General features: G+C 35.6%; 1 protein-coding gene across 1 annotated transcript; it reads left to right on the top strand.

The window, feature by feature from the left end:
• The first annotated feature begins 452 nt into the window (after positions 1-452).
• Positions 453-26,886, top strand: LOC144959336 (uncharacterized). The gene is made up of 14 exons (XM_078891897.1): positions 453-540; positions 6,741-6,882; positions 8,356-8,559; positions 9,835-10,016; positions 11,150-11,309; positions 12,452-12,575; positions 13,893-14,085; positions 15,565-15,688; positions 16,243-16,418; positions 17,352-17,486; positions 19,168-19,212; positions 20,408-20,548; positions 22,960-23,061; positions 24,326-26,886. The coding sequence occupies exons 2-13, from the start codon at positions 6,765-6,767 to the stop codon at positions 23,056-23,058; spliced, it is 1,701 nt and encodes a 566-aa protein (XP_078748023.1). The 5' UTR covers positions 453-540; positions 6,741-6,764; the 3' UTR covers positions 23,059-23,061; positions 24,326-26,886.
• The last annotated feature ends 283 nt before the right edge of the window (positions 26,887-27,169 follow it).

Here is a 27,169-nt window from a genome sequence, read left to right as displayed (position 1 = left end):
AGCAGGTTGCGCTGATATTGTTTAATAATGTGGCACATGCGGCCTAGCGGTAAGGTGCATCGTCTTCTCACAAAAGACAAGCGATGTTAAGCGTGGTCAGTGGCAGGATGTGTAACAGTGATCATAGGAAAATCTGGTTCTGGTGTGAATGGGTACCTGGCTATAGGCAGTGACGGATATTGATGTAAGCGTATTATTACAAAAAGTGCATAACAGGCGACAGGTACAGTATAGAATGAAAATAAGATTCCATATAGAGTGTGCCCGTCAACGCTTCAGTGATGACGGTATAATGAGGTTTTGGGCGTTTTTATAGAGGAAATAATTGCGTTCCAAGCAAATTGTTAGCTCTAAGTAAGCCAGATTGACATCATAGCTGTGACAACATTATAACAAGATTCCATTGTATTGTTCAAGTTCACGGAAGTGGTGCATGTTTGGTACAAGGGACACTACTGGCAAATAATTTCATTGTTTACATTGACTGCCTTGTTTGTCATTTCGTTGTGCAATATTACAAGATATCTGGATGTAAATAATGTAAGAGATAAACAAATGAGCAGTGTCTCACAATTTATTTTGAAATATAAATTGAAAATTTTGACACTTTTGGAAGTGAGGAAAACTATATCTATAGATAGACCTCTAGCCTCTACTTCCACTCTAAACAACGTTTAGAGTTAGGTTAGGGTTAGGTCACGAGAAGTAGAGTAGAGGCAAAGGTGTAGATAGTTTTCTCTAACTCTATTCTAGTCTAAAAATGTGTTCTGGGGTTCATTCCACTTTGTCTTGTGAGAAATGAAAAGAACATGCGGCTATGTGGTCTAGTGCTATGACACTCACCCTCGGACTCGCTGTGATTATCCCCAGCGCTGTGATTATCCCCAGACACCTGTCTGGGGATAACGAATTTTCATTATCCCCAGACGCATATTTGAAACTCCGCTCTTTTAAACAATTATCCACATTCCAGAATATGGAATGTTTCCAGATGCACATAGAAATAAGGAAAGTTAATAAAATATCTATAAAAACATAAAATTAACCAACATTAAAACCAGTTGTTACTACATAATATACACAATATGCGTCGACTTCGAAGTGGGTGTCATGGCCGAATGGTTTAGTCGTCTGCCCTGGAAGTTTGACCATAATCGACGTTGTGGGTTCGAATCCTGGTAACGTCACTTTTTTTTTTTTTTTTTTTAAATTCCGTCTTCTTTTTACAGAACGTTGAAAGGGATAAATGTCCCACCCATCCTCCCCCCACCTCTTTTTTTACTATTATTATTGAACTCTCTCTCTCTCTCTCTCTCTCTCTCTCTCTCTCTCTCTCTCTCTCTCTCTCTTGTTTTTTTTTTCTAGTTTCTAGCAAATATATTCGTCCCCACTCCCCTCTCAAATAGTGTCTAAAAAGAATAAATAATTAAAAAGCAAACAAACAGAAATATTCAGAGAGCGACCAAATGGTCAGATAGAGGAGAAAAAAAAACAATAATTGTTTTAAAAAATAAAAACAATAATTGTTTTAAAAATAAAAAACAATTTAAGAAATTCATGCTCAGAAACGGAACATTTACATAAAGGTTTAGCAAACAAAAAACTCTAAGGCTTAGGTCAAAATATTAAAAAAAAAGAAAAAGAGAGATTTCCCTCGGAGCAGGGAATAGTGTTAACAATAATAATAATAATAATAATAATAATAATAATAATAATAATAATAATAATAATAATAATAATAATAATAATAATAATAATAGTAATAGTATGATAATAAGAGTATTAATAATAAAAATAATACTATTATTGATAATAATATAATAATGATTATGATGGTAATAGTAATAATAATAACAAATATTACAATTATATTATTATTATTATTATTATTATTATTATTATTATTATTATTATTTATTATTATTATTATTATTATTATTATTATTATCATTGACCAAAACAAAAAAAAAAAACAATAATAGATCTAGAGCAAATTAAATAATGAAATAATATTATCGGAGAAATAAAAAATTCAACTGATTAAAAAAAAACTCTTGCTCGGAACTCGTAACAAAAGTGAAAACAATGAATATCAATTGGGAAGAAAGAAAGAAAAGTAAAAAAAAAAAAAAATGAGTGGGGGGGGGGGGGGTCGGTCGCGACTGGGTCGAATCTGTGCAGCTAAAAGGAGTAAAATGAAAGGTGGCCTTACCCACTGAGCTGCCTATTCACACCGCTATCGGAATATTTTAAATTCATCATATATGAGCTAAACATATTTCCACCATTTTTGCTTCCTTGTTTTGGTAGTTTTTTCATCTCTGATTCGAATAAAAATATGTTGTTGGATCTAGTTTTGTGGACGTGTGATACTAAATTGTATTGTCTTGTGCGAAGCAGACAGGAAAATAGCAGGTGTGGGTTTTGGGCTTTGGGGCGAACAACACCATGGCCTAGGAATTCGTCCGCGACATAAAAATTATTCCCGGTTGCCCCAAAATTGTGGCCAGAATGAGCAAATTATAGAAACAAGAGATGATCAATAAAGTTAACAGGTAGGTAGGTAATGAAAATTTAAATGGTTGGTGGACTATGAACAGATTTGATGATTAACAACTTTCTTCCTGGTTGAAAATAAAAAGTCGAATTGCCAGTTTGATGTTTTCAGATCAAAGTAACAAAAGAAATTTCATTGATCCATTTGCTTTAAAATATTTTTTTAGAAAGAGCTGGATTTGACATTTGATCACTATTTACTTTCATCTTGTGTTAAATATCACTTGATATATTAACTGTTTTGGGACACAACCACTAGTATTTTTTCCAGAATATTTGGTATTTTTCACGCCTAGTTTGGCATTTTGCATAAAATCTTTCTGCCCACTTGCTACATGCGTCTGGGGATAACGAATTTTTATTATCCCCAGATAGGCGTCTGGGAATAATGACAGCCTTATCCCCAGACAGGTGTCTGGGGATAATAAAAATTTGTTATCCCCAGACACCTGTCTGGGGATAACGAATTTTCATTATCCCCAGACGCATATTTGATACTCCGCTCTTTTAAACAATTATCCACATTCCAGAATATGGAATGTTTCCATATGCACATAGAAATAAGGAAAGTTAATAAAATATATATAAAAACATAAAATTAACCAACATTAAAATCAGTTGTTACTACATATACACAATATGCGTCGACTTCGAAGTGGGTGTCATGGCCGAATGGTTTAGTCGTCTGCCCTGGAAGCTTGACCATAATCGACGTTGTGGGTTCGAATCCTGGTAACGTCACTTTTTTTTTTTTTTTTTTAGTTCCATCTTCTTTTTACAGAACGTTGAAAGGGATAAATGTCCCATCCATCCTCCCCCCACCTCTTTTTTTTATTATTAAACTCTCTCTCTCTCTCTCTCTCTCTCTCTCTCTCTCTCTCTCTCTCTCTCTCTCTCTCTCTCTCTCTCTCTCTCTCTCTCTCTCTCCCTCTTGTTTTTTTTCTAGTTTCTAGCAAATATATTCGTCCCCACTCCGATCTCAAATAGTGTGTAAAAAGAATAAATAATTAAAAAGCAAACAAACAGAAATATTCAGAGAGCGACCAAATGGTCAGATAGAGGAGAGAAAAAAAAACAATAATTGTTTTAAAAATAAAATCAATAATTGTTTTTAAAATAAAAACAATTTAAGAAATTCATGCTCAGAAACGGAACATTTACATAAAGGTTTAGCAAACAAAAAACTCTAAGGTTTAGGTCAAAATATAAAAAAAAAAAAAAAAAGAGAGATTTCCCTCGGAGCAGGGAATAGTGTTAACAATAAATAATAATAATAATAATAATAATAATAATAATAATAATAATAATAATAATAATAATAATAATAATAACAATCATAATAATAATAATAATAATAATAATAATAATAATAATAATAATAATAATAATAATAATAATAATAATAATAATGATAATAATAATAATGAATAATAATAATAATAATAATAATAATAATAATAATAATAATAATAATAATAATAATAATAATAATAGTAATAGTAATAGTATGATAATAAGAGTATTAATAATAAAAATAATACTGTTATTGATAATAATATAATAATGATTATGATGGTAATAGTAATAATAATAACAAATATTACAATGATTATTATTATTATTACTATTATTATTATTATTATTATTATTATTATTATTATTATTATTATTATTATTATTATCATTGACCAAAACAAAAAAAAAAACAATAATAGATATAGAGCAAATTAAATAATGAAATAATATTATCGGAGAAATAAAAAATTCAACTGATTAAAAAAAAACTCTTGCTCGGAACTCGGAACAAAAGTGAAAACAATGAAAATCAATTGGGAAGAAAGAAAGAAAAGAAAAAAAAATGAGTGGGGGGGGGGGGGGGGGGGGGGGGGGGCGGTCGCAACTGGGTCGGAACTGTGCAGCTAAAAGGAGTAAAATGAAAGGTGGCCTAACCCATGAGCTGCCTATCCACACCGCTATCGGAATATTTTAAATTCATATATGAGCTAAACATATTTCCACCATTTTTGCTTCCTTGTTTTGGTACGGTAGTTATTTTCATCTCTGATTCGAATAAAAATATGTTGTTGGATCTAGTTTTGTGGACGTGTGATACTAAATTGTATTGTCTTGTGCGAAGCAGACAGGAAAATAACAGGTGTGGGTTTTGGGCTTTGGGGCGAACATCACCATGGCCTAAGAATTCGTCCGCGACATAAAAACTATTCCCGGTCGTCCCCAAAATTGTGGCCAGAATGAGCAAATTATAGAAACAAGAGATGATCAGTAAAGTTAACAGGTAGGTTGGTAATGAAAATTTAAATGGTTGGTGGACTATGAACAGATTTGATGATTAACAACTTTATTCCTGGTTGAAAATAAAAAGTCGAATTGCCAGTTTGACGTTTTCAGATCAAAGTAACAAAAGAAATTTCATTGATCCATTTGCTTTAAAATATTTTTTTTAAAAAGAGCTGGATTTGACATTTGATCACTATTTACTTTCATCTTGTGTTAAATATCACTTGATATATTAACTGTTTTGGGACACAACCACTAGTATTTTTTCCAGAATATTTGGTATTTTTCACGCCTAGTTTGGCATTTTGCATAAAATCTTTCTGCCCACTTGCTACATGCGTCTGGGGATAGCATCCTCAGACAGGTGTCTGGGGATAACAAAAATTGGTTATCCCCAGACACCTGTCTGGGGATAACGAATTTTTATTATCCCCAGACAGGCGTCTGGGAATAATGACAGCCCCCTCGGACTCGGATCCGAAGGTCCAGGGTTCAAATTCAAATTCCGCTCTGACTCTGAGAGTGGCGCATGGTTGAGTCCTAGGAAAAAGGCTCTTTACTCACATTCTCTCACAGTACTCAGGTGTAAAATGAATACCTGGCCATTAACGGAGTTGTCTTTGTAAAAAAAAAATGTATTATCGCCTAACTGGCATCATGTCTTGTCCGACATGTTAAATGTTGCCGTCTGCTTGGGACTACTTGTACAGCACTTTGAGCACATTAAGTCATTAAGTGGATATTGCGCCATATAAATGCTCTTTTTTAAAGAACGGTTATAAGTATCTTGTAAGTCTTGTATAGGCATTTTACAATTGCAATAAGAATTTTTAAAAAAAATCAGGTTTAAGTTTAAGTTAGGTTCAGGCTGTCAGTCACAGCTGGGTGGACAGGGATGGAATGAAAATGAAAGAGGGATAAAAAAAAATTGGATGTGTATCATGAAATCAAATCTGGGTTATTTGTGTGCCAGTCTGATACCATTGCTCATGGTCTATTGACTTTTTTCAGAGGTACAGCTGTATTATCTGGGTTTCTATATTGTGAAATGGACAATAACAATTACTTGCTAACCTTTAGATAGGACGCTAGTTTATTATAAAGTACTTTCCACCAGATCAATAGCTACAGCTACCCAATCACTTCTGGGTGGCCAGGGAGGTCGGAAAAAATCTTGACTTACCCGGAATCGAGCTTGGTCACTTTGCATGTGAAGTGTGTGCTCTACCAACTAAGCTATCAGGGCCCTCCGACATGTGCATATTCTCATTTTTCAACAGTGGTGAATTGAAACATCTTTTTTTCCTGATTCAATCAGAATATTCTTTCGCATGGTACACTAAATCTTGCTTAGAAGCAAAAATGGGGACTTTGAAAATATGTTTATTAAACAGAGTGTGCAATTTTCTGCAGTTGCTCAGTATATATGTGTAGCAATAGTGTGAAGTGGATGGGCATGTAACTACGCCTCTCTGACAGTCGTCATAATGTAAACAATGACAATAATTGGTAAACATAGCGAACTGCAAGGTTTTACTATCAGTGGTATGTGTTTAAGTAAAATACCCACTATTCTACCACTTGATCAATTGAACCAACACATAAAATTATGTTTAATCTTAAACGTTTAATCTGACTTAGAAATTCGTGTGAAAACTAGTCACCCATTTGGCGGTATAAAAATAATAACTATGATCAGAGAGAGGTCTATTTCATTCACGTTATTGTTTATTAACAATCAACTATGTTTTTCCGAGCTCGTTTGAAGGCGTGCCACAAATTCCATGTTTTGATTGATAAAAAATCTACTAGTTAATTAAGCAGAGTATGTGTGATATTTTGATGTGTAATTAAGTGGAGTGCATTCTTTTTTTATATTTGAACAGCGTTGCCAGCACGTGTCGGGATCAATGGAGGATAATATATGCATAGATACCATAGCTGTCAAGCATGTGACAGATGCCTTACAAGCACAGGAAAGATTGTCATGGGTTGCAGGACAGCAAAACTCAACATTTTCTGATTCAGGTATCAGTGTGCCATTTATCTATCACTATCTGGTTGCTGTAACTCTCACTCAAAGCAGTATTATATTGGAGGAGAGGGTGGGGGGCGGGCTACAACAACAACAACAACAATAATAATAATAATAATAATAATAATAATAATAATAATAATGATAATAATAATAATATTAATATAATAATAATAATAATAATAATAATAATAATAATAATAATAATAATAATAATAATAATAATAATAATAATAATAATAATAATAATAATAATAACAATTAATAATAATAATAATAATAGTAATAAAATTTATAAGAGGCCAGTCTCCGCCTAGCGTGTTCAATGGCGCTTTTCAAGACATCGGTGACATGAGAATTTTAAGAAAATTAATTAATTAATGTTACAATACACAGAAACCTAAACGTTATGACTATAGATGATCTATTAAGATATGCTAATACCAATGAAATGTGAAGAATGTGATTTTGAAAGAAGACAAACGTTTAATGTAGCTTATTATTATTATTATTATTATCATTATTATTATTATTATTATTATTATGATGATTATTATTATTATTATTATTATTATTATTATTATTATTATTATTATTATTATTATTATTATTATTATATTACTATTATTGAAATTATTGTTATTATTATTATTATTATTATTATTATTATTATTATTATTATTATTATTATTATTATTATTATTATTATTATTTTATTATTATTATTATTATTATTATAGAAGAGCATAAATTTTAATGGCTCGCTTATGGAAATTTCATGGTATTTTCTATCTTTTTTCTGACCTCTCTCAGTAATTGAGAATGAGAGAACAGAGGCTGCATAATAATCATTGAGCCACTTTTTTGGTGTCCGGATTGCTCACCGCTCATGTGTTTTCTCTCTCTCTCTCTCTCTCTCTCTCTCTCTCTCTCTCTCTCTCTCTCTCTCTCTCTCTCTCTCTCTCTCTCTCTCTCTCTCTCTTTCTCTTTCTTTCTCTCTTTCTCTCTCTCTCTCTCTCTCTCTCTCTCTCTCTCTCTCTCTCTCTCTCTCTCTCAGCTGAGTGATGGGTTCTGTATCATTGGATCCCCAGATTGGCCCCACGACTCTATGCTATTGTTGTCCTCTGTTTTCATCTGGCACTTCTCTATTCCTTTTGCTTTATTTATAATCCTTATTTTTAAAATGGTCCCAGCCCACTACAGCACTGACCATTTAGGACGTGTGTTTTAATTGTTTTTTTTTACTACGGCAATGCTGTTCCTGGTTGGTTACTCATTATACATGTGTAGGTTTGGGGATAAAGTGTTAATGAAAAGCATTTCACGGGAACTCATTTTTTTTTACATTAATAGGATTTGAACTTTTGGCCTGTAGATCTCAAGCTTCGAGTCATACAACTAGACCACAAAGCTGCACCAATGACTAAAAACCAATGAAGTTTAATATTGTGTCTTTTGTCTTACAGTGAAAGATAAATGTCATGAATCTTTGGATCATCTGCGATCTCTCAAGAGCTGTCTTGAAGGCAGTGATACTGACTTTGTAGCTCCTGATGTCCATGAAGATCAGATGGTAGAGTTGAAGCAACAAATATTGATGCATCTTCCAGGGTCACTGACTGATGAAGCAAGAATCAAAATCAAAACGAAGGTGGAAGAAGCTATGAAAGGTAACAGTAACAAAAGTAGTAGAGATCAGTTATTTGATTTCTGCCTTTAAAAAAATGCTTTATTACCATATTAAAATTAAAAAAAAGAAAAGAAAGTAGTCCTTCAGAGCCATGAGGCCTGTGGAGTTGGAGTTTTTTCCTGTAACGGACAATATCAATTGCGTGTCGATCTCAAAGTACTTTCCACCAGATCTAACAGACCCAGCTTTCCAATCACTGCTGTGTGGACAGGGGGGTCAGAAAAAATCTTGGCAGCTCCCGGGATCGATCTCTGTCACGTTTCGTGTGAAGCGAGTCCTCTACCAATGGAGCTATTGGGACTGACATATTCAAATAAGATCTACCTTATGTATGGAGTTCATGTGTAAAGTGATTGGAAAGCGTTGTGATCCAATCATGTAATTACCTGTCAATTGAACTTTCCTCAGAAGAAAAAAAACCAAACAAACATAATGATTTCAAAGTTTTGACTGCCAAAACTATGGGTTTCTTTCCCCCACATGTTAATTTTTATGGTATATGTGTGTGGAAGACCTGCATATGGGGTTCATCTTAACATAGTAAAAATACAATTAGTGACCTGCCATCTCAAAATGGTGTCATGTCAGGGGTGAATCGAGACCATTTAACATGTAGACATGACGCCTGTTAGGCGATATTACAATTTGTTCGGGCAGAGACAACGCTCTTAGTGGCCAGGTATTCATTTTACACCTGAGAACAGTGAGAGAATGTGAGTAAAGAGCCTTTTCCAAGGACTCAACTATGTACCGAGCGATCTTGAACCGAGGACCTTCTGATCCGATAGCGAGTGTCAAACCACAAGACCACAGAGCCTCACCACACATACCGACTCTCATTTTTTTTTTTCGCAATGTAAGAAATTATATTTATTCATCATCATACAAATAGAAATAAACTTCCAAGTTTCATATAAGTGGCTATAAATTTTCTTTCGAGCCCATAGTTTAACCCACTATAATACCACTTTGAGATGGTGTGAAAATATCAATAGATAGATAGAGGCCAACCCAAATGGTACTCGAATGTTTTCAGTTCAGACTTTATAACACCGAGCCACTTGTGCTGCTTTATTATTTATAATAATAATTGTGTTGTATAAAGAACGGATTCAATGATGTTTTTTGCCTCTTCTGTAAAATTTTGTCAAACTAAGTTAGACGGTTATAAAATGACACCATGGATATGGCATACCTCTTAGTAATAGAACTAAGTTGTTTTACTTCTTTAAAAATTTTTTTTGTTCCTTTTTAGATCAATGTAAGAGCATCTTATCCATGACACTTCTTACCTGCCCTTGGTATGAATTGTCCCAGAAAGAACGAGGTGAACAAGCCAAGCATAACACTCTCCTTGTGGTCTTCACCTCTTTTGATCAACAGTTTTTCTCTCCCACAAACCCACAAGTCAAAGAGAAAGCTAGCATTATCGACTTTGTGAGTATATATATATATATATATAAAATTTATATTGCGCTAATGTCCACCTACCATGTTCAATGGTGGATGCTTTACAAAAAACAGGTGATATGAGAATTTTAAGAAAATTGAAAGTTACATTTTGAAATATTAAGGGAAAGTTTATCTAAAATATTTTGTCTTCCGTGTAAACTTAAAGCACTCAATAGTTTGAGTCATTGTGTGTTGTGAGGAATGGAGAGCCTGAAGTGTCTGTACTCTGATATCAATCTTTTGTTGTCATATTTTGGCCAATTTTTTTTTTAGGTTAAAAAAAATGGGGAGGATGGGGGAGGGAGGGGAGGGGTAAATTAAATTGGTGTAACCCATTAAAGCCTAAATGTGCAGCTTTGTGAGCCTTGTGGCGTGTTATCTTTTCATTGTTTTAAGCTGATCTTGTTTGTAATAACTATTGAATATTGGAGTTATCAGTGGAGTTTACTTCTCTTTTCCATCCGGGCAGAAGGAGTCCAGTGTGGGTTAAGGAATGGCTGCCATAAAATTTATAGTTGTAATTATTACTAAGAATAAGCTTTGATTTGTCTGTCGTGGATTGTAAATTCCTATTTGGTACATATATTTCTAACATGCCTTTGTAAGTAGTCAGGTGCTTCATCATTTAGGCATTTAAAGCAAAACAGCAATTAGAAAAAAAAAAAGGAATACAAATAAATGCTTAAAATATTTTATTTTGTTTGTTTCATTGATGCGTGAAAGAGTGACGTGATTGTCCTGCTGATAATGTTGTGCACTACCACCACCACCACCACCACCACCACCACCACCACCACCATCATCATCATCATCATCATCATCATCATCATCATCATCATCATCATCATCATCATCATCATCATCATCATGATTATTATTATTATTATTATGATGATGATGATGATGACGATGATGATGATGATGATGATGATGATGATGATGATGATGATGATGATAATGGTGATAATGATGATGATGTTTGTTTGTATGACAGTAGTCAGCTCGATGATCTATTTTACCAAGGATGGCTTCACAAAGACTCAATTACTCACCAAACATAATCATAATAACAAGCATTTTTATTTTATATATTGCGTTCATCATTCTCTCTTACAAAGGGTTGGTTCCAGGCCATTGAGCTGTCCCATTTCGGCCATGCACTGGCCAAAGGCCGATCAAGGTTTGTCGAGGCTATCTATTGCAGGGAGGGTGCATCGGTTTGGTCATCCGAATCATGGAAAGATCTACAGACATCTCTGCCTTTTGCTTCAGCTACTGGTCAGTGTTAATTTTTGTTCTTATCATTTAAGGTTGCCAATTTTCCGTATATTTACAGAATTCAGTATGTTATAAACCCTTGGTATATTTTCCAATTACCTGCTAAACAGAAAAAAAAAGTAAGTACATAATGTGTTCTTACTGGAGTTCAGCACTCAGAACAGGGTCAGTCAGTCTATGTGTTTGTGTAAAAGTTCAGTAAATTTTTCCTCTTGTATTGAATACCCTGTATCATATTATTTTAATAAAAATAATATTTGATGCCACAAGGGGTCCTGATAAGTCAGGTGGGAGGGCACTTGCGTTATGACCGATAGGTCCAGTTCAGGCCTCTTTTTTTTCTGATCAGAAGGGTCTGTTTGTTATGATGGAAATGTTGCTGCTTGAAGCTCGAAGCTCGAAGAAATAAATAACGTGAAATTGAATGTAAGCTTCAATTTAATTACAAAAACAGATCAAATGGATGTTTCAGGATTCCCTTTTATCAACAAATACAGTAAAGATGTGTTTTGAGATTCTTTTTAAAGGCAAGCAAAGACTTGCACTCCCTCTGACATTTGGTAGTTCATTCCAAATCTCAGGGCCGAAACAAGCAAACGATCTATCACCAACTTTTTGCTCTTGATTTTTTTTTCCAAAATTTTAATTTGGCCTGTAGAGTAATTTTCAAATTTGCACACAGCCTCACGAGTTCTGTGAGATAGACTGGAGCTTTACCCGCCAAACACTAATAAACAAGACACGGTCCTTTGTAATTTGTGCACTTTGCAATGGGCAGCCGGTGGAGGGAGGCCAACTAAGGGGTGCGGCTATACTCTCTTTCGGATTGGAAGGTCTTGGGTTTGAGCCTCGCTCATCGCATAGTTGAGTCCTTGGAGAAGGCTCTTTATTCACAGTCTCTCACTGTACTCGGGTGTAAAATGAGTACCTGGCTGTTAACAGGGTTGTCTCTGTCTGAAAAAAATTATATCGCCTAACAGGCATCATGTCCCATCCTACATGTTAAATGTTGCTGTTGACCAGGAACCCCTTGTAAAGCGATTTGAGCATGTTTAATGGATATTGCGCTATATAAAAGCTCAATTTTAATCTCAATTTTAAGGGGTTGCATGATCAGTTTAGGATTTTAACTTCCATTTCAGGCACAAGGGCATTTTTTGAAGCATGTCTTGGACAGGCATCAGGCGGAATCAGTAAGAAGAAAAAGATTGGAGGAATACGATTTAGAGAAGGGAGCACAGTTCATGAAGTATGCGACTCTTTGAGGTAGGTCGTATTAACTTTTCAGTATTCGTGTTAAAGCCCTTAGAATTGATTGGTGTTTATCCCAGTTTTTGTAGCATTCAACGAACAGTTTCCACAGCTGGATAGATTCAAGTTTATTGGAAAATGCTTTCTGACAGATATTGTAGACCCAGCTACCCAGTTATAATTGGGTCGACCATGGGGATGGAAAGAACTTCATTTGAACCTGAGGCTATTATTGGCTCCTCTGTTTATTAGGAGATTGCCATACCAAATGAGCTGTCATAGAATTCATATCCAACCATTTAGGACGCTGTTAAGTTTTGTAGAGCGAATACTACTCTGTTAAAAGCTGTGGACTTACACTAAGCTGCTAGAAGCTGTGGACCATACTTAGCTGCTAGAAGCTGTGGACCATATTAATTTGCTAGAACCTGTGGACTACTAAGCTACTAGAAGCTGTGGACTATACTTAGCTGCTAGAAGCTGTGGACTATACTAAGCTGCTAGAAACCGTGGACTTGCGTCGTATCCAAGGGTTGCAAGCAATTGCTATTGTCCGTTTCACACTAGAGAAACTAGGATTAACTCTGGCACCTTGAGCCTAATGGAATGTATTGCTTTGAAATCTTTTATCTGGTCAATATGATTAAAAAACAAACCTGTCTACTTGAAAGTTTTAAAATTTGTAATTTTTTTTAAGATGAAAAATGTTGTCGCTATAATTATCTTTAATAATCACTATTTACCCTTCCATTGATTAAAGAAACGTCAAAATCCTTAACATTTTGTGGACTGGCATTATGTCTTATTTTCAACACATTTTCATGACGTAGAGATGATCATGAAGCTCTGAAATTGGAGCCAAAATTTCGTAATTCTATGAATTTTTTGTAATAGTTGGCAGGCCTGAAAAAAAAGCATTTTTTTGTCATCTGGTTCATTGTGACATAGTACACTGGAACTCGGATACAATTCAATCCAAATCAAACGTCTATTTTAGGCAATTGCCAATATAAAATATACATTTACATGGGATATTGGGATTAGCAAAAAAAAATTTTAAAAATCCCCGTTTAAGTCGAGCCCTGATGTATCCACGCATGCGATATTTGAAGGGAAGCAATTTTGAATGAAATAAAAAAATGCAAGGAACACAGTTCGGGTTATCACTGTAGGTAAATAAATCAACGATGCGACGTGACTATAACTGCCACCATCCATTTAACTCCCACTCCCCCCCCCCCTCCCCTTATAACACTTAGTTTATAGCTGTATAAAAGCTCACTTTTTTGGGATGTGGATTCTGATTGATATTTACGTTTTCCTGTTCTCCAGACTTTTACATCTAGCAAGTGAATGTCTTCATCACCAAAAGTCTGCACCTGACATGGAAATCAGTGAATCCAGTTTGTCCCCTCAAGCCACTGAGTGTATTAGACTTGTCAAGATATTGTATGAACACCCAAATCCACAGGAGGTTAAGAAGGAGATTTTTGACTTGGTTCTTGTCTGGATTAAACAACTTAGGGTAAGTTTCGTTAGTTTTGGAACATATTTACAATATCAGTGGGCTTAAGGACTTTAAATTTGTGCTGTTTAATGATGGCAAGTGGCCTAGTAAAATATTTTTACAAACAAAAAAAATGCAAAAAAATAATTATTAAAATAGAGCTTTTATATAGCGCAATATCCACTAAACATGCTCAAAGCGCTTTATAAAGGGTTCCTGACAAACAGCAAATCTAACATGTAGAATGAGACATGATGTCGGTTAGGCGATATTACAATTTTTCCGATAGAGACAATGAGAGAATGTGAGTACAGAGCCTTTTCCAATGACTCAACTATGCACTGAGCGAAGCTCGAACCCAGGACCTTCCAATCCGAAAGTGAGTGTCATACCATAAGACCACACAGCCACACGCAAAAAAAAAAAACCCCAATGAAAACTGAACAAACAGAAAATGCTTTAGCTCGAGTTATCAAGAAAACTGAAAACAATTTGAAATATTGCATTATTGTTAACTGACTCTTAAGTAATCCAAAAGTTGAATATTATTTTTACAAAACGTTGGTTATATTAATTCATTTCAGTAACAAATGGAATCATTTTAAATTATGAACTCAGTAAAAATAATAAATTTTAGTATTCATGTACAAGAAGAAAGTAATGATTTTGTTTTGCGTAAACCAAAATATATTTAAATTGATTTAATTAACCAGGTCCCTAAATTTTTGGTTAACAAGTACTTATCAAGTTTACTTGAGGAAGACAAAAGAAAAATCTTTCTGTTTAGTCAATTTTTACATCACAAGAAAATATTAGATAGAAGCAACTTGTATACAATTTTGTTAATAGCAGCACCGTGGCACTGCAGTGTGGTCCTTGCTTGGTATCCAGAAGATACCAAGTTCAAATCTTCACACGGTGTTTGGCTTTTGAGCAAGTCACCTTGCCTTTGCTCAATTTGCAGCACTGCCTTGCAGTTAATACTTGGGTGGGTTATTCCAGTCTCTGCTAGGGATAAACCCTAAAGAAGAATGTGTTCATTTTTTTTTCTTCACTTTATTAAATGAGAATGGAAAGTTCTTATGAGTGTGTTGATTTTTTTGTTAATATAATTCAAGCGCTAAGAGTCTTATATTCTAGGAATTAAAGTGTCGTAGAAGTTTCTTTATTATTATTATTATCCTGATCTGAATATTTAGGCTGTCCTTATTCACAGACATGACTGTGTATAAAAATCAGCTATTAAAGACAGACATGTCTGTGAATAAAAGAAGGCCTTGCTTTTTTAATACACAGATAAATTTTATGCAAAAGGCCAAACTAGTTGTGAAAAAAGCCAAATAATCTTTAAAAATGTCAATTAATATCAAGTGATATTTAACAGAAAATGAAAGTAAGCAGTGCTCAAATATTAAATCCAGCTTTTTAAAAAGGCAAATGACATCGATAAAATGCCATTTATGTTACTGTTATATTGTAGTTCTTACTTATTGCCAGGCTACATACCAGTCCAGCAGTCTTCCTTCTTCAGCGAAATCAACCCAGTCTGAGGTGGACTCACTGGTTGGACAATGGCTGATGAGAACAAGACTGGATGGGAGAGAGATTCAACCATTTACAGGTAGATTTTTATATTTCATGCTCCAATTCAACACCAACAATGGTTGCCACATTCCACAACTCTCTCCACCCTTAAATACAAATACTCAGAATTGAGTCAATTTTGAGAAACAATCAGATTCAAAATCAAAGTCAGAACCCAGCATTATAAATTGAGCTTTGAGCTTTTATATAGCGCAATATCCACTAAATGTTCCCAAAGCGCTTTACAAGGGGTCCCAGGCCAACAGCAACATTTAACATTTAGGACGGGGCATAACACCTGTTAGGCAATATTACAATTTTTTCGGACAGAGACAACGCTGTTAACGGCCAGGTGCTCATTTTACACTTGAGTACGGTGAGACAATGTGAGTAAAGAATCTGCTCCAAGAACTCAACTGTGCGCCAACCGAGGCTCAAAACCAGGATCTTCTGATCCGAAAGCAAGTGTCATACCACTAGACCACATAGCCGCACCGTTTTGAGGCGTTCGATCACCATATTGAGCATTATACAATTTTGAAAATGCACTACACAAATGTCATCTATCATTATTTCATTTCATTATCACAGTTCTCGAGGACAGTCACAGTCATCTACTTACCATGATGGAGAAAGTTGGTGGCCCGGTATGCAAGATGTCCCCAGAACAGATCGTATTGATTGCTGTAGCCGGTAGTAAAATGTACAATCTGGATACACCCACCTCTGACGTCGACTACACAGTCGTTTACATCAACGACACGAGGGTCAGTGTGAAATTTGTCATCAATCTGGTTTATTTCGTATTGTATTTGTGTTTTTATTGTTTTCTGTTGTTGGCTAAAGAAGGGTTTTGTGCCTGAAATGTTCTTTGTACGCTGTTTTTGTCCTTTTTTGAAGCTGTTATATTCATTTTTGTTTTTTTAAAAACTTTTTACAATCCACAGCTTCTAGCAGCTTAGTATCACTATGAAAAAAATCGGTAAAATTGGAAGTGTATATAAAGAATATTTGGAAATAAACCTGTTTTCAGCAGACAATAAATAGAAATGTTCCATTCAAAATTACATTTTTAATAATCTGTTTACAATCTGAAGCCGCTTACTTGGAATAGCATTGTTCTCTAGTCCTTCTGAGCCATAATGCCCACAGAGTTTATCCCAGCTTCTTTAACATGAAGCGGACAATACCAATTGCTTGCTACCCTTTGGATAGGCAGCTAGTCTTTTGCAAAGTACTTTCTGCCAGATCTAACAAACCCGGCTGCCCATTCACTGCTGGGTAGACAGGAGGGGGGGGGGGGGGGGGCTCAGAAAAAAACCCACCAGCTTAGTCAATTGAATATTTTACATTGTTTTAAGCCTATATTGTATTTAATCGATTGTTTCACTAACTTTTTTTTCTCTCAATGTCACTTTTAGACTGTAACTAATGCTTTTTATAAAAATACTTTTTCCAATTATTTTTCGAGACAGTAAAACGGCATGAAGTATGAGATTTTATATATATATATATATATATATATATATATATATATATATATATATATATATATATATATATATATATATATATAATGCCGTGATGAAATGGAGGACATAGAAACGATCATTTGGGGTAAAAATACGTGAGTGAATTTATATATATATATATATATATATGTGTGTGTGTGTATAATATTTATTTATTTCTCTCATCAGAATATTTTGTCAGCCACCAGCAGATTGCCGGAAAGTTTTGAGAGCAAAGGCCTAGACAAGATGGTGGAATATGGAGTGCAGGAACTGAGGGCGTTTGGGGAATCCTTGCTCAAGTGCAGTGTCACCTCCCTGGAGGTTGGTGTAGTATGAATAGATTTGAACAATCTAGGAGCAGACAGACACTGGTTTTAATTTTATTTAGATAAGACTCTGAAAAGGTGTGAAGATTACAGTGCTAGACTATGTAGAAAATACAATTAAAAAGTTTCTTCAATTTTATCAATAATGATGAGAAAAATAGGGTATAGAGAAGTGCCTGATGAAAACCGAGAATAAAAAGTCACAGGGTCAGTGCCGAACTCAGGCTCCAATTGACACACCACCCTCCGCCTAGCCGGGATAAAGATGACAGCGAGCGGTCGCACAACCAACTGAGCTATTCAGTCACAGCTTTCGAACTCAGTACCAATCATGCACCCCTCTCTCTTGACTACAGTGGGGACCACAATGAGACAAATGGCTAACAAACCCCACGCTCTCTTTATAATTGGCGAAAAAATTAATCTATCCACCATCCTCTGTATGAAACAAGACATGAGTTAGGTGACTTTTAAAACGTACTAAGTCCCATTATCATCATTCAAAGTAAACCGCAATTTTGTGTCATTTATCCAGTGACTTAAAGAGGAAAATCTGTGTCTTGTGTGTCTCATAGACCAATACCCTGAGTGTTTTGTAACTCCAAATTTTCTCTGGTGATTCTATGGAGTCCAAAAGATAGCTTGAGATTGTTAACTCATTTTCTATCTGGATGTGACTTAGGGCGCTTTGAAAGTCAGCTACTCACATGGTAACATATAGACATATAGGATATAAATATATGCAATATATAGGCAATTAATCAATAAATCAGCCTTTCTCGACTGATGATCAGTTTTCCAAATTAATTACCCATGGTCAGGAGGTCTGAGGTTCAATTCTAGGTCGGGATAGGCTTAATGTTTGGGGGGGGGGGGGATTTTCCCTTTTATTTTCCTCTGTTTTAAAATTATTATTTTTTTCTGGCATTGTTTCATTTTAATCTTTTCATAATGCCTAAGTTGTCTTCAGGGAAACCAGTGGTTCTGGGATGTGAGAAAGGGGTGGGGGAAGGGCGGAGTAGTCATGCCTGCATAGTCTTCAGGGAACCCAGTGATTTGGGAGGTGTGGGGGAAGGTGGAGGATTAATATGCCTGATTGGATGAGGCATCGTATTCGCTCAGTTGGAGGAGCACTCGCTTCACTAAGGGGGTGAGATCGATCCCAGGTGCAGTCAATTACCCCCCCCCCCTCCCCCCTGTCGACCCAGTGATTGGATAGCTTGTGGAAAGAACTTTACGATAGACTAGCATCCTATCCAATTGATTGCAAGCAATTGCTATAGTTCATTTCATTCTATTGATACTGGGATAAAATCTGGCTCCATGAGCTTATTGTCTTTGATGGACTACTTTATTATTTTTTTCTTAAGTTGTTTTGGTACTTTCCTTTGAAAATTCATATTAAAAAAAAATTCCCTTTATTCATTCCATTGGGGAAATTTGTCTCTGAGGTCTATTCCAAGGGAAGACTGGAATAACCCAGGTGTCAGCCGCAGAGCAGCGCCGCAAATTGAGCTAAGCCGAGATGACTTGCTCAAGGCCACATGACGCAGTACCTTTTGGGTATGAAGCAAAGACTGTACCACTGAGCCCCGCTGTCCCTGCTTAGATCATAATAATACCTAGCTTTTGTCATTTCTGTGTTATTAATATTTGCATCTTGTTACTTTTTACAGCTGGTCTTTGCTGCAAGCCATGAATATACAAGTCCAATATGGGAGGTATGTTCTTTTTGAACTCTTACTGTTATTGTTATTTTTATTATTATTATTATTATTATTATTATTATTATTATTATTATTATTATTATTATTATTATTATATTATTATTATTATTATTATTATTATTATTATTATTTTATTATCATTGTTATTATAATTAATATTATTTTTATTACTAGTGGATAACTCGCAATATTTGAGGAGAAATAAAGGCTATGAGGAACAGGTGGTCATCTATTTTATTTAGTACACTACTGTTTTGTATTTTTACATCTGCGGGTAATTCTATACTCGATAATAAAAATTTAACTTTGGCTTTATGGAACAATGTTGATTCCAAACCCTAATTTTCAAAGAATAGATTAGAAAGATTACTGTTACTTGATTGTTTCAAGAGAGATTTAAAATGACGTCATCAATTTTTTTTTTTTTGCAGATAAGATTATTATTACTTGAGAGTATCAAAAGAGTTTTAAATATACGTCATTAATTTTTTTTTGGATATGCTAGAATTGCATAGAATAAATTATAATCACAATGAAAGTCAAACATAAAAAGGACTGATTATTACGACCCAATATATCGGATAATAGAATTAGCCAGAACTAAAAAAAAGGTTTGCAAGTTACTTGTGTATCAGTCTGTAAAAAATAATTTTACATTGGCTGTTCGGAACAATGCTTTTATATAGCGCTATATCCAATAAATGTGCTCTACAAGGGGTCCCTGACCAACAGCAACACGTAGAACGAGGCATGACACCTTTCAGGCGATATTACAATTTTTCTCAGACAGAGACAACTCTATTAACAGCGAGGTACTCATTTTACACCTGAGTACAGTGAGAGAATGTGAATAAAGAGCCTTTTCCAAGGACTCAACTATGCTCCGAGCGAGGCTCGAACCCAGGACCTTCCAATCTGAAAGCGAGTGTCATACAAGACCACATGGCTGCACAAATGTTGATCCCCAACCCTATTTATTCATTTTTTTTTATAATAGGTTATGTGATTGTGATTTTATACTAGTGCATATAAATGTTTACAATGAGTTTAATTAAGATGCCATCAAATATGTTTTTATCGTTTTGATTTTATGAAAGATGTAAAAGACAAGTAAAATATTTATTACCAAATTACTACAGATAAATGTGAATTTTTTTTTTTTAAACGTGTGTTTTTTGTTCATTTTTAGGATCTTGTGAAAGAAAGAGAAAGTTTTGTGACAGAGAAGGCTATTCAACAGTACGTTGGACTCATTAAAAACAATTTCCGCTTCATTGACAAAGGGAAACGATCTGATGATCCCAAGAGAGAAAGGAAGCTTTTTTATAAGGTAAAATATGAACATTTACATAGCGCATTTCTATAGATTTATCTTTCTCAAAGCTTCATTTCTTCCCCAGCACGCCATATAGAACCATATTTCATATCATACAGTACCATTGATGTATGGAATGAAATATGATTATGCCTCCTTTAACACTTTGTTTACAATATCCATCGCTGCCTACAGCCAGGTACTCACTCACATCTGAGTTAATATGTGTGAAGTGCCTTAACCAAGGACATGACAATGGGATGAGAATTATTAAAAATCACAGTCACCCATCCAGCCACTGACCGCATTTAATGTTGCTCGACTTTGACTTTTGTGACAAGATGTGACACTACTGCATTCTGAGCCAATGCACTGAGCCACATAAATAAATAACAAACAATATGTTATACTATACTTAGACACTGAGTCACTACGCTCTCCTTGGCCTTGTACTCATAATGCAAGTCTATTGCATAGTACTTTCCACCAGACCTAACATACCCAGCTACCCATTCACTCCTGGGTAGACAGGGGGATCAGAAAATAAAAATCTCGACTTCACCCGGGATCAATCTCGGTCCTTTTGCACGTGAATTGTGTGCTCTACCTTCTGAGCTATCGGGATCCCCTTTTGGTTACAACACCCTACCACAATTTGGGTCACTCAACACAAAATTAGATTTGTATTTCTTTGAATTCCCTTTTTGTATGACATTCGAATTTTTGATATCATTTAAACTTTGGTTTGTCATAATAGTCAATATTATGTATGCATTTGTAAAGGAACTCAAAGGGTCACTTTACTGTACTTAGCACAAAGAGCTGTTTTCAATGTTTTAAACATTTCCATTTTTTCCTGACAATTATCAAATCTACAGTAGCGGAAAGCTTTCCAAAGTTTGTCCTCTACTCAGGTCTTTTAATTATTTTTTACTGTTATTAAATTGATTTTATTTTTCACTACAAAATACAAAATTTATTCTTTCACCCTCCTGATCTCCTGATCTCCATGAATAAACTTACACTCATTTGTGAATCATTATGTGTGCATGTTTGTGACTAGGAACAAATATATTAGTGTGTGTGTGTGTGTGTGTGTGTGTGTGTGTGTGTGTGTATATGCTTGTCTATATAAACATGTATGCATATGTTTGTCTGCATGTGCACGTTTGGGTGCAAGAGAGAGAGAGAGAGAGAGAGAGAGAGAGAGAGAGAGAGAGAGAGAGAGAGAGAGAGAGAGAGAGAGAGAGAGAGAGAGAGAGAGAGAGAGAGAAAAGAGAGAGAGAGAGAAAGAAAGAAAGAGAGAGAGGACAAGATGTGACACTACTGATTGAGCAAGATGAGAAAAGATAAAAGAAGATATGTTATAGATATAGACAGAGCATAGGCTTATGACTTGTCCATATGGTCTGGCCTGTTTTCTAAACTAACTCCAACCCACACTCCTTAGACATCCGTAAAAATTGTTACCGGGTCAATCTTTTTGCCGCATGCCTATTTGATTACATCTTTTGTTAACACAACATTTGGGTTACTCAAAGTTAAATGGATTTGTATTTCATTTAATCTTTTGTAGAATGAATTTTTGATGCTCATTTAAATACTTTGTTTTCAATTAGTCAAAAGTAGCAAAAACTCAAAGGGTCATTATGTATGGAGTTTTCAATGTTTAACATATCCATTTTTCTCTTTCAAATCTGTCGTTTCATTTGACTTATCAGGTTTTTATATTTTACGTATAAGATTATTTTCCACAACAAAATTTACTTCACCTTTGGAGACTTGATTCCATGAGGAATTACATCATGGTGATGTATGGTGCAGTTTGTGATAGGAAAATAGAGGGTGGTGTGGGGTGGGGTAGGGGGGAGTGAATAGGAGAGGAGTGGGGAGTGCGATGTGACGGGGGAGAGGAGAGAGAGGGAGAGAGAGAGGGAGGAGGAGAGGAGAGAGGAGAGGAGGAGAGGAGAGAGGGGAGAGAGAGGAGAGGGAGAGGGAGGAGAGAGAGAGGAGGAGAGGAGAGGGAGAGAGGGAGAGAGAGGAGGGGAGAGGAGGGGGAGAGAGGGAGGGGGGGGGAGGAGGGGGGGGGGGGAGAGGGAACGGGGGGAGAGAGAGAGAGAGGGGCTTATGATTGTCCATGGGTCTGGCCCTTTGTTTCTTAACTCACTCAACCCCAACACTATATCCGTATTTACCGATTACTTTCCCCATGCCTATTTATTACATTTTCTAGACAAATTAGGCGTATTATCAAAGTCAATGGCTTTAGTTTTTACACGGTGTTAATGGTAGTTGAATGAATCTATGTACATGCTCATTTTAAATACATTTTTTCCAATTTTGAAAAGCAGCAAAAATCTCTAGGATTGAGTGAGTTCACTGAGACATACCGTCTAGCTTATCAGGTTTGATGATTGTGTCCACAGATTTTCCACAAACTTCACTCTTGGGGACATGAGATGACGGACCAAGTAGGTTGGAAGGAGACGTACGATTGTCATTATGATGTTCAGCATATAGGATGAAGGGTACGGTTTACAACTTATCGGGCTATGTGGGTCCAAGTGTATGACACTCGTTTTAGATGAAGTCGGTTGAAGGCTATCATTCGGCAGTTGGTCCTAGTGGTATGACATTGCCTTCGGATCGGAAAGGCCCTGGGTTTGAGCCTGCTCGGGGATGAGTCCTTGGAAAAGGCTCTTTACTCACATTCTCTCACCGTACTCATGTATAAAATGAGTACCTGGCCGTTAACAACATTGTCTCTGTCTGAAAAAATTGTAATATTGCCTAACAGGTGTCATGTAACGTCCTACATATTAAGTGTTACTGTTGTAAAGCACTTTGAGCACGTTTAGTGAATATTGCGCTATATAAAAGCTCAAGTTTACTCATACCCAGACCCGCCTACTTGAAAATGTGAAAATTCGTAATTTTTAGGAAATATAGTTTGTAGTCCCTATAGTTAACTTTTAAAATCAACAATTTATACTCACTTTTAAAAAAATAAAAAGAGAGTTTTTATATAGCGCAATATCCATTCAAAGTCTCAAAGCGCTTTACAAAGGGTCCCAGGCCAACAGCAAGACTGAACATGTAGGACGATACATGATGCCTGTTAGGCGATATTACTTTTTTTTTTTTGGACAGCACAACGCTCTTAATGGCCTGGTACTCATTTTACACCTGAGTATGGTGAGAGACTGAGTGAAGAACCTTTCCTAAGGACTCAACTATGTGCTGAGCAAGGCTCGAACCCAGGACCTTCTGATCCGAAAGCGAGTGTCATACTATTAGATCACATAGCCACACGTAAATTAAATAACACTTCAAAATCCTTAAAATTATGTAGTCTGGCATGAACTTTTATTTTCCATAAGTTTTAATTTTTCCATAAGTTTTAATGATTTAGAAATGCTCATGAAGTTCTGAACCTGGAGCCAACATTTCGTTGGTCTACGAATTTTTCGTAATATAATAATAATAATAATAATATAATAATAATAATAATAATATAATAATAATAATAATATATAATAATAATAATAATAATAATAATAATAATAATAATAATAATAATAATAATAATAATAATAATAATAATAATAATAATAATAATAATAAAAATAATAATAATAGATATTAATTTTCCATAAATATGGCAACCTGTCATTTAGTTACACTTGTTATAATGTTATATGATTACTATAACACTGAACAGATATTTCACTTCTACTTATTCTCTCTCTCTCTCAATGATGGTTTGCTTTTTTTTCTTTTGTTGGTATACAGGAGTGGAGCAAAGAGAACATCTTGTCGAAGGCAAGCCAGGATTACAATGACATGAGAGAGAAACTGTGTCGGCGGACGCATAGGTTACGGGAAAACACAGACTATTCCTTTGTCACCTCGTGGTTGATCAAATCCAGGGGTGTGTAGGGTAGAATTTCTTATAGACTTTATTCAAATTAGATACAGTACTTGTTGGGATCAAGCACACTCTCAGAAGAAGCCAAAAAGTGTGCTAGAATCTGATCGTCGGGGCAGAAATTGGATGCTCATGGAGGTGATGACTTATTGTATAAAATCCAGGGGTGTGTAGAGTAGAATTTCTTACAGACTTTATTCAAATTAGATACAGTACTTGCTGGAATCAAGCACACTCGCTCTTGGGAGAAGCCAATAAGTGTTCTAGAATCCGAGTGTGCAGAAATTCAATGCTCATGGGAAGTGATGACTTATATTGTATGGATACAAATCGGTCACATCCACAGATGGAACAGCTCGAGAAATTTCAAAACAGAGCATGTAGGTTTGGTTGTAACAACTACAGGAGGACTGAAAGCATCAGTGGGATATGCAAGAGCCTAAACTGGTCACCATTACATGAAAGATGCACTATACAAAAAGTAAAAGTCCTCTTTAAGGTTCGTCATGGACTGACTAACAACATTCCCAATTGATTGCCTTATCCCAAAACAAAAGAAAACAGCACTCATACCAGGTCCCACAGTCAGGAGTTAATGCTCATCTCAACTAGTTTTTTCCAAGCACCATCCGAATATGGAATTCTCTGCCCGAAAATATTTTTAAAATTAAAGGCCAAATTGAAGTGACAGAGAAATCAATAAAGTCAAAATAAAAGCCTATGCAAGTCCATTTGTCCTCACCACACTCACAGTCGCAATTATCTTCGATGCACAGAGTTGCAACTTCATGGCAAGACCCAGCTCTTATGTGCCGTATTTGCAGAGCATGGTGGAATCCAACTAGTGCTGCATCTGTATTTATTGGATAGAATTATTAAAGTAGTACAGGGGAAAATGGAGGGTAAACGAGATAGAAGAAGTTCAAAGTAGAGTTATATAAAAATTATCCTGGAATGGACAGATATCAATAGAAGAGAGCTGTATGATAAATACCGTCAACAGATGGGTGGATTGGGCAGATCTGTATGATAAATACAACAGATAGGTGGATTGGGCAGATCTGTATGATAAATACTGTCAACAGATGGGTGGATTGGGCAGATCTGTATGATAAATACCGTCAACAGATGGGTGGATTGGGCAGATCTGTATGATAAATACCGTCAACAGATGGGTGGATTGGGCAGATCTGTATGATAAATACCGTCAACAGATGGATGGATTGGGCAGATCTGTATGATAAATACCGTCAACAGATGGGTGGATTGGGCAGATCTGTATGATAAATACTGTCAACAGATGGGTGGATTGGGCAGATCTGTATGATAAATACCGTCAACAGATGGGTGGATTGGGCAGATATTTGTCATGGCAGAGTGCAGACATCCAACGTCAATGAGGACGATGGTTAGTTAGTAAGTAAGTACAGTAGAACATGAAAGTAACGTACTCGGAAATAGCGAGAACTCGGAAATAGCGAGTAAAATCTAAATCCCCGTTTTTTTCCCTTATTTGAGTCAATAAAATTAGCATGAAAGTAGCGAGTATGAAAAAGAGGTCAACTCGGAAATAACGAGCATTTCCTGCCCCAGCCTAGGACTGCGAATGAAGTAAAGCAAAACAAGAGACAATGGCAATTTAAATATTTTTAGCCTAGCCTCTTTTCTTTTCTTATTTTTCGTTACGAGTAATATTACATAGTAACCTAGTCTGTAGTAGTACATAATAGGCGAAACAAATTTGGGTGGGGGTTGGGTTTGTGTGCGTGTGTGTGTATTGGGGGTGGGGGTCAATTATTCACCCAATGTGGTGCCACGCGACGCGCATCGGTCAGCGAGTAGCATCGTTAACGAACGACACGATCAGCGAGAGAGGGGAGTGTGGAACCATTATTTCAATGGGTCAGTGATTGAGTGATGCGCTTGCTTACCTCATCAAACATGCCGAGTGCATACAAACACTCGCGCGCACACGCACACACACACACACACACACACACACACACACACACACACACACACACACACACACTTCTATGTTCTTGTTTTTTTTTCTAGTCATGATTTTACTTGAAAAAAAAAAAAAAAAACACAAAAAACAACAAAAAACCAAGCATTTTGCCACTTCTGTGAAGAAATTGAAATAAGGGCGACGGCTTTTACTCGAATTACACACTGAGGGGAATAACCAGCAATATTATAACCTTTCCTGGCAACTCAGGAATAGCGAGAACTCGGAAATAGCGAGTAATCAGGAGTGGACCCGTCGAACTCGCTATTTCCGAGTCCTACTGTATTATGCTTTGATGATTGATAATGTAGTATAAATTGGATATGATAAAAAAATGAATTAAAAGTGTCATAAGCTTTATTGAAGTCCTATTTAAAAAATAACAAACTCAATTAAATAAATAAACATACTAAAGAGTGTGTTTGAGTGTTTGTGTGTGTGTGTTGTGTGTGTGTGGAGAGAGAGAGAGGAGGGGGGGGGGGGGGAGAGAGAGAGAGAGAGAGAGAGAAGTTTCTCGTTCCTGTAAAATTATATTTGTATTTTGTATTTTAAAAACTTGAGCTTTTCTATAGAGCAATACCCACTAAACATGCTCTAAGTCCTTTACAAAGGGTCCCTGATCAACAGCAATTCGTAGAACAAGACATGACGCCTGTTAGGCGATATTACAATTTTTTTTTGACAGAGACAACGCTGT

Source organism: Berghia stephanieae, chromosome 13 (genome assembly GCF_034508935.2).
Source record: "Berghia stephanieae isolate SIO BIC M18660-M18661 chromosome 13, UCSD_Bste_1.3, whole genome shotgun sequence".
NCBI classification, from domain to species: domain Eukaryota; kingdom Metazoa; phylum Mollusca; class Gastropoda; order Nudibranchia; family Aeolidiidae; genus Berghia; species Berghia stephanieae.
This window is presented reverse-complemented; position numbering and strand designations above follow the sequence as displayed.